We start from the raw sequence: 9,592 nt of genomic DNA on the forward strand, positions 1-9,592 counted from the left end.
TTTGGCATAAGGATTGTGTAGCCCAATCACATCTCTGCCTGTGGCAATTTACTTTATGCTATTGTGATGACTACTTTAAATGTATATGTCTTTGAAAAATGATTTCTAATGACTTCCAGACTCTTGCTGATATGAGCTTATTAGCCCTATGACATCTGTGAAATTGCTGTGGTTTTGTGGCAGTGTTGGACTGCAACTGTGGAGACCAAGGTTCAATTTCTTGCGTGGTCATGAAACCTACTGGGTGATCTTGGGTAAGTCACATGTTCTCAGTTTCTGGTGAAGACAATGGCAAACCTCATCTGAACAAATCTTGCCAAGAAAAACCCATAAAAAGTTTGTCTCATGGTTGCCATAAGTCTCAAATGACTTGATGGCGGTGATGACGACGACAACAATATACATGGCATCCATGGTAAGTAACAAGCCACATGAGGACTTAAGATAATGTGAACCCTTATCCCTATAAGCCAGGGTGGGCAACTGTGGTAAGGCTGGGGGCTACATTCACACATCTAGAACAATTCAGGGGCATGCTTTTTAATATTGTGTGTGTGTGTGTGTGTGTGTGTGTGTATTCAAAATCTAGCCATTTATAGAGTAATTAAATTTAAGCTGGGACTGGAGTGAGTGAGGCAGATGGAAGGAAGGGATGGAAGCATTTATACGACATTTGTTGTGCCTATGAGGTGCACATGGGAATCCAAAGAGCTTCCCAGCTTCCTTATTAGTGTGGGAAGCTTTGTGTACAATATTCCCTTTGTGCTGAAATGCCTTTGGGATTGTGCTGTTGTGAGAGTTCCATGTGCATACTAAGCAGGTACGTGGTGTGTATGCATGCGCGTGCTGCATGCCAGGAAACATGAAGCATGTTTTAAGGAAATAAAATATAGATGTCTTAATGGAATCAAAAGTGCACAGAGCTCAGTGTGGAAACACACAAAACCAGTTTTCTATGTTTTCAGTGCAATCTGAAAAAGACATTCATTTTATAAATCATGTTTTTCTTTTTTCCTTCTTTATTTTTTTGGGCAAAATCATAGTTATCACATTCTCCTTATGCACAAAAAACATTCCTAACTGTGCTATGGATACATCCGTACCAGAATTTTTCTTCCGTGCCGTTGTATTTCAATAAGCAACAGTGTCTGTTCCCCCAGGATACACACATATTGTTCCAAAGCCTGACCGCAGCAGAGCTGGATCGTGTCCAATGTTACAGTTTCTTGGGTCCAACTGAAGAGTCAGGACCTCTGCACCTTTTTTTAAAAAATCCCATCCACATCAATTTGCATTTTGTCATCTATTCCAATGGAGTTTTTCCTAATAGAGTCCTCCAAACTCTTGAGAGAACCATACACAGGTGTTGTAAATTGGCAAGTTCCTACCTAGCTGGAGACTACTGACACCCAATTTGCAGCCCTATAAGTAAAAAAAAGTACAACCAAAACAAAAGAATTTTCTTCTTTCCCACTGTCTCATCTGGAAACAATATAGAACATATCTTGATGTCCCAGTTGTTTAAAGCATACAGAGAAAAAGAGAGAGAGAGAGAGAGAGAGAGGAAAAAAACTCACATCGACCATAGCACACAATACACTTTGAGTCCTATGTATATAACTACCCATGTTGAAGCTTTTGTTGCTTTGTTCTACTTCCAAAGAATAGGCTCCATTCTACCCTGAGGACAAACCCTTCAAACTGCCTTTGTAATGGGTTTGAAGTATTTATCTCCCATGGGTAGACTTTATGTCTGATATGATTAGGATGTATTCATTTCATTATGAATTTCAGAAGAAGGCAGTGTTGAAGTTACCTCTCAGTAATGAATAGCAGTTAACAAATGCCAGGAAACTAGAGCACCAGAAAACAATTCTATACTCAAAACAAGTTCATGCTGACACCACATGACTGTACCACTTACAATTGTTTTGGCTTACCCCCCCAAAAAAGTAGTTGAAATTTTAGTGACTTTGGCCCTCTCTAAAGAGATGTAAACCTTCCTCTCAGATCTTTAACCTGTATAAAACTTTGTGCTTAATCCAACTGCCAATCCCTACTAGCGCAGACCAATTGATTCAATGGGATTTACATAAGTGTTGACTTACCATTCAGTAATCAATCTAATAGGTCTACTCTACTTGGGAATAGCAAATTGATTTAGGCATATAGAAAAGGGGAAAAATTGCTTTCATTTCATTTCAGTGATAGATGCCTGTATTTGTTTTATAGAGTAACATAAAATGAAGGTGTTAGTAGAATCCAAAAGCACCCTGTAGCTTCCTCAAGAGCTAATTAATTTTTATAAGGGCTTTTTTTTGTTTTAAGCAGGTGCAAAAAGAAAAGGCTTGCTGATCCAGAATTTTTTTTGATGGCAAATAAAATAAAACATAAAATAAAACAAAACAAAACAAAAAGGTTCTGAAGCTCTGGCCAAAAAGTATGACAAATGTGCATTGCTTTCCCAGTGACTCCTTAGGTATAAACATTCCTCAGATATTACAAAATACAAAAATATTTTCTTCAAAGTCTCATTTACTTTTGCATTTTCAAAACAATCATGGAAATAACTTAGGTTTCCTTTCAATCTGGCTGAAGAATAGTAAAAGAAAATGATGAAAATGAAAAGCAAAAAAGAAGAGAGAGCTAACTGCTGGTTATAGAAAACAATGGCAACTAAAAACAGATGGGTGAACTGGGTATTATGTGGGTGGTGGGTGAACTGGGTATTATGTAGGAAGGAGATAAACTTTTAACTATTACATGCTAAAATAAATTTGATCCCTCCCCTCTTGTCCCCCCAATAAAATGTGCAAAATATATTCACCATGCCAACAATTATGACTATTTATAGATCTTTTGTCTATGACCTTCTTACAGATCCTTGCTTGCCATGATGTTTCGTTACAATAAAAAGCGCTTTATGACCTACAACAGTGCAAGTTGATGAAGTAATTACATTCTCCAACACTGTGCTTGGGTAAAACATGGTTATGCTATTATACAGTTTTTGCTCTTTTGTCTTTTGCGGCTGTGTAACTGTCCTCGACCACCTAGCGTGGAAGACTTAGGCATGCTGTATGAACCGTATTTGTGAAGGAGGTCTTCGCCGGCAACATACTGGAGACGGCTGGGTTGAGGGATCGGCTCCCCAAGGAAATAGCCTTCATTGTCAGATTCAGAGGAGGAGGAACATGTAGAACACCAATCATATTCAGCAAAGTAGGGTCCCCATCGCTCACTAAAGTGGTTTTGCAAAGCAAGGTCTGACACAGTCCTTGGGCACTGACCATAGAGATTTCTTCGTGTACCTTGCTCTACATTTTCCCTACAACCTCTCTGCTGCAAGAACTGATCGTAATCCTCTCGAGCTCGTAGAGAGGGCCTCTCTTTCAACTTATAGCTCTGCTCGCTGGTGAGGTGTAGGGCATTGTCTGAGCGGGAGCGCCTTGACCGCCGAGGCCTATGGGGGCGGTAATGTCGATCATCATCTCGGAGATTAGTTCGCCTGGGAGTTCGCTCACTCATGGGGGGATGTCTGGCGCCTTCTTGTGCAGCCAATTTGTTCCCTGGCATTCCCCCATCATAGTCAAAGCTCTGGTGCATCCTTCCACGGGATGGTGTGTCTCTGTAACCAATCGGATTGGCGAGATCATGAAGGTTGGCTTCCATATCCTGGTACTGTTGAACAGATAATAAGCTACGAACAGACTCTGCACTTCTGAACTGGATGGATGAATTTAGTGTTCCCATATTACTCATCTTCTCTGACACATTCATTCCAGAATCTTTACTTAGGTCAGGCATGGAAAAACGAGAGAGATGCTCTTGGCGCTTGGCGCCACCATCCGCAGACAGCCCTTTTGGGAAAAATAAGAAAAAAGAGAAAAGAATTAAATATATTTCATGGCATTCTCAGTTCATTTCTTAAATACGTAGTGGCCTATAGACATCATGTTGGGGGACTGCAGTGGGACTAGGGCTCTAATTTCTGTCCCTGATTGCCAGCATGAACTGCCAAAAAGTGTCAAAAAACAAAATAAAATGTAAAAAAGGAATGGCAAGAAGCCCAATGCTGGTTTTGAAAGGGCCATAGTAATGTTAAAATAGTGCCAGTTTTCTTGAAGCCTATTTAAAAAGTTAATCTGCCATTCCAAGATACACAGTTCACCCTTACTGGGGTGCAAGAGGTTGGTGGGGGGGAGGCACATATACTGCCCCAGCATCACTTTTTGCCCACCTCTAATTCACAAAAATACTTCAAATCAATTTAGTAGTTTTTCTCTCCAATGACATTCACTATGATGTGACCATGTAAAATTACTTGGTATTTTAAAGAAATGATTGATGAGAAAGATTTCCTCTTTCACCATTTCAGACTACAACCCCCATCACCCATGACCACTGCCCATGCTGACTGGTGCTGATGGAAGCTATAGTACAAAAGACTGGTGGGGATCCAAGTTGGGGAAGCCTGACTTTGATGGTCCAGACAATTGTGGGCAGTAAGATGTGTCTGTGGCTTTTAAACGATGTTTATCCATGAGCTCCCTCCCAAGGCCCCTGCACTGCTCTAACACAGCTGCCCTTGGATATCTGCTGGGAAGGGCAGGGGGCCTTCTCTACTTGGCCATAAAAAAGAGATGGTAGCCTCTTATTACATTTCCCCTGGCTGATGTCAGAGTAACTGTGGGTGCATCTACACCATACAAATAATGCAGTCTGACACCACTTTAACTGAAATGGATCCACCTGACAAAATTCTGAGATTTGTCATTTTGTGAGGCACCAGCATGCTTTAGCAGAGGATGCTAAAAACCATGCAAAACTACAAATCCCAGGACTCCAAAGGACAGAGCTGCAGCACTTAAAGTGGTGTCATACTGCATCATTTTTACAGTGTTGAGGCACCCTGTATCTCATTTCTGCTATCTGCTAGCCTCCTCATGTCATTTCCTCCCATATATGTGCACCAACTTCATAGATGAAGTTGCTAAATCCAACACAAATTTTCACAGAAGAGTGAAAATTAGAAATGTGAATATAATTTGAAAGTTTCAAATTTCCTCCCAAAATTTTATTTCATGGAAATGGGAAAAAAACTCTACTAAAGTAATATTGTTATATCTCCTTTTTCTCAGTATTTGAGAGCTTAGAAGCTGAACACTACTACAGAATTTTTTCAGACATGAAACTTTGTGACAGTATGAAGTGGAGGACCCCTGAATGAAATGGAGACCTGACACAACTAGACTTACCACAGGCCAACTACCATATCGTGTTAGCAAAAATATTTCTTACATTTATTGTACACATGTCAACACACACACACACACATGCAATATAGACCATGACATCTTTCCATGAGTGAATTCCAGAATGTCAGAAAAGAGTGTCAAAAATTCATGTCACTTGAAAGACTATGAATAAAAAAGTTTCCTCAATTTAGTTTTAGCTCACGTAGATGCAGAAATTTTCCAGTCAGGTATGAAGTGAGAAGAACTGTAAGATTTACAGGAGGAAGAACAGAGGAGGTTGTAGTAACAATAGCCAGTTTTTCAAATGTCAGGTTTTGCTACATCTGAATCTTCTATTAGCTGTGTTAGCAACGTTTTACATGTGGAGCTAAACTCAAAAGTATAATCCCAACATACAATAATCATGGGTCTTTCCCATTAAGCACTGATAGATTTCCATTGCAGCAATGTGAGATCAAAACTCTCCTGTATCTAATGTCTGGCTATGGTCATATCCAATGTTTTCTTTCTCATACTACACTGGGGGCGGGGGGGGGGGGAAGAGAGATTGATTTGTAGTTGGAATAAAAGAGAAAAGAAGAAAGCAACTTAGTCTTTTCAGTTGCTTAAGCTGTAAAATATGAAAGTTGTTCCAAGAGATCTGTTACAGAAGATGTCAATGTCCCTTTGTTGAATCATATCAAAATGGTACATTTAATGGTGAAAGGCTGGTCCAGAATAAGTACTGAAAATGTAATACTGTAGGTCTGACTCTGGACCACGGAAAGGTATGCTGACCTATCACAAATATTGATTCAGGACATTGTCAGGAGAAGTGTAAGGTTCTGCCCTGTGCTTCCCGACTGACCTGTAAAAGGTTCACTTGTCTGCCTAAATATGGAGATATAGATCCAGAGAAAGGTTACCCACTAACTTTTCTGCAGCTCAATATATGAAATGTTCCATTGCCCATTCAGGTTCTCCCTAGAAAAAGCCAATTCATGATTATGAAACATGACTCCAGAAATGATCCACACACTAGAAAGAGCTTTTTGTTTTATAATAGGGGTATAAATATTAATTAGGCATTGTTTGGGTCATTAAAAATAGGGCTGTCAACTGAGAATGTTTAGCTGGTTAAGTATTTGGCTTTTAACTGATTTGATTTGCATATATTATGGTCTGCAACATCTCAATAAAAGTGCTTTTTAAAAAGAATCCTGAAATGACATGATTGCTTTTCTTCATTTTGTAATAACAACATTTAAAAAAATAAAAATAAAACATCTTGTCATTCACTGTTATGAGCACTGGCTTCCAACTTTCTGGCTTTAGGAAACCATGCTACACAAATCTGTTTTGTTGAGGGACTCCTGTTTGTCTACCAGGAATTTCTAATATGTAGCACAGGATTCTGGGGTAGGAATCTAGTTCACATTAGACAGTGGTTTCCCATCCATTGTGCGTCTTTACATAAATTGTGGTTGTTGTTGTTGTTAAGTTGATCTCGGCCCATGATGACCCTGTGGATGAGACATCTTCCAGACTCCCTGTCCTCCACTGCTCTGCTTAGGTCCTGCAAGCCTATACCTGTGACCTCCTTAACAAAGTCTATCCATCTAGCATGCAGTCTTCCTCTCTTTTTACTTCCCTCTACCTTTCCTAGCATTATTGTATTTTCCCCAGTGAATCAAGCCTTCTCATGATGTGTCCAAAGTATGACAGCCTCAGTTGTATCATCTTGGCTTCCATGGAGACTTCTGGCTTGATCTGTTCTAGGATCCATCTGTTTGTCTTCTTGGCTGTCCATGGAGTCCTCAGCATTCTTCTCCAGTACCACATTGCAAATGAATTGTCCAGCCCTCACATCCATACATGGTAACAGGGAATATAATAGCTTGCACGATTCTAACTTTTGTGCTCAGTTGTGCATCTTTTGGATCTTAGATTGTTGCTATTCTTTCTTCCTATTTTTTACCCTGCTTCTTCTCTGTCCAAGCCTGCTTTTTTTTTTTTTACATAAGTATATCAGTGTACATGCTCTAAATAAATAAATAAATACTCCCAAAGTCCTTCTCAGGAGCACCATCTACAGGGAACATAAACAGTGGCAGGCAAGGGGTCCTTAGTAGAAGCCTGTCTTTAATTTTGAATGTCTCCCCCCCACACACACAAAACAACAACCAACAAACCTCCTGACAAATTTCTAAAACTACAGGAAAAGAGATTCCACCTCAACATTAGGAGGAACTTCCTGACTGTGAGGGCTGTTCGACAGTGGAACAAACTCCCTCGGAGAGTAGTGGAGTCTCCTTCCTTAGAGGTCTTTAAACAGAGGCTGGATGGCCATCTATTGGGGATGCTTTGATTGAGATTTCCTGCATTGCAGAATGGGGTTGGACTGGATGGCCCTTGCGGTCTCTTCCAACTCTATGATTCTATGATTCTAAAGAAGTGGAGGTTCCCTCAAACAGAGCATGAAAACCACCACCTTAGTTTTATTTTAAGTAAAACCAAGCCATTGACATTATTTTCATTCCCTCTGTTAAAAGCAATAATGTTGTTCCCCTTGTAGATTACAAAATGGTAGATTACAAACTGGTAGATTACTAGCTGGTGATTTCTGAGTCATCAAAAGCTGACAAGACAATTGCAGTATTTCCCTGGTCAGTTGGTATTATTTAGTAGTTATTCACATCAGAGACAAGAGCTATAGGCAGTTTGTTCAATACATCATGAGAGCTGAAGACGTTCAAGAAAAAGCTGATGTAGTTTTTAATATCTTGCCCATTTTGGAATATAAACAGTATCTCTTCCACAAAAGTAGTGGTTTTGTCTAACTAGAAGGTTTTCAAAATGTAGTTGACTTGATTCCACTGACTCATCAACTGAAGCCTGTAGCAATCCGTCCCCACTCTCCAACCATACATCTATTTTATTTCCAGTTTAGAAGGAATTATTACATGAGTTTCAAACTAGTTATGGATGCTATTGAATGGTCACCACTGTTTATTTTTAGGCTATCTTTTAAAAACTTCAGAGAGATGTAACTGCGGTGATACATTTCCTCTACCACCCAACTGCTACTCCTTCCATGGCTTCTCCCTGTGGAATGAGATGGCCACATGGAATGGAGGTCAGACTGAGCACAAGCCTGCTGCCAGGCATTTTAAAGGTCAGTGGTTATTGCCTTTAAATTACAAATTCTCTGGCTCCTGCTAGAAACTGATTGCTGGTCTGAGAATTCTTTATGTTCTCTTAGACTGAAATAAGAAGTAACAAAAAACATCAGGCAACAACAGAAAATGGTCAACATCATGTCAATTTCCTCTTTTTTCCCTCTGGGTAAAGGCAAGTTATCAAAGGAAAGGAAAGGATGCATCTCAGTGTGCTTGCATGCAGTGAAAAGCCTTTAGCTGGTGGTCAAGAGCAGATAATATGGGGTCAGGCAGATGAATCGAGTCAGAGTAGTGTAGCAGTTTCACTGTTGGACTATGGGGGTGTTCTCACTTGCTTATACTCCGTGTTACAAATCGAATCCAAGGTACATTGTTCCTATTAGAAACTGAATTAAATCTAGAACAATTCTAGAGCAACCCGCAATCGTCCCCACTAGAAATCGAATTGTACAGCAGTTTATAAATTTGATTCGTGTTTTCATCATTTAACGTGGGTTAAAAAAATAGAAGGGTCGAACCTACATTTTTCCCTTGAATCGGGATAGGAACCGGAGCATTTAAATAGGAACGACAGCCTTTGAAATCGGGTTAGCTGGATGGGAGGAGCGGAGTGCGATGGGGCTGGCCTTGGGGGAGTTGCCCTTTCTGTCCCCATCTGTCGTGGCTGTCGCCATTTTTTGCTTCCCTCACCCCTTTGTCCGCTGTGGTCTTTCAATAAGAGATAAGGAATTTTTTTATTTTTTATTTTAATGGTTTACAGGCGCTTAATCTCTTCAGCGCTTTAAGCGCCTGAAGTCCCGGCTGCTCAAGCGCCTGCATCTGGGCTTCCCCCGGTGGATTGCAAGGTGGATTGCAAGGCTTCCCCCGGTGGATTGCAACCTCCCCTCTGTGTGGGGAGAGCCCATTTCTAACGGAGGAGAGGCAGGAAGGGAAGGCTCCTCGCGAGGAGGCATCTGATCTCGCCCAGGCAGGGGGGGGGGGTTATCGCCTTTGTGCCCAAATGGAATCTGCCTTCTCCTCCAACCCTGGAAAGAGAATCTTTGGGAAGAGTGCTCCCTCCCTGCTTTTCCAGCAGCCTCCTTCATTGATCTCTGGGCTCTCTGAAGGGATTCTCCTTGGCTGTCTTGGGAGACATGAAGAGGGGATGCTGTCCTGCAAAACCCATCCCCATAGTTT

At 40.8% G+C, this 9,592-nt stretch overlaps 1 protein-coding gene across 1 annotated transcript in view; it reads right to left on the reverse strand.

Annotated features, from left to right (window-relative positions):
* Positions 1–365: 365 nt before the first annotated feature.
* The window catches only part of PRICKLE2 (prickle planar cell polarity protein 2), a 362,756-nt gene continuing 353,529 nt past the window's right edge, over positions 366–9,592 (reverse strand). Inside the window, exon 9 of the mRNA XM_042447451.1 lies at positions 366–3,860. Within this exon, the coding sequence (XP_042303385.1) occupies positions 2,992–3,860 (869 nt within the window). The 3' untranslated portion in view covers positions 366–2,991. The remainder of the gene's footprint in view (positions 3,861–9,592) is intronic.

This window comes from Sceloporus undulatus, chromosome 2, assembly GCF_019175285.1.
Source record: "Sceloporus undulatus isolate JIND9_A2432 ecotype Alabama chromosome 2, SceUnd_v1.1, whole genome shotgun sequence".
Taxonomy (NCBI): domain Eukaryota; kingdom Metazoa; phylum Chordata; class Lepidosauria; order Squamata; family Phrynosomatidae; genus Sceloporus; species Sceloporus undulatus.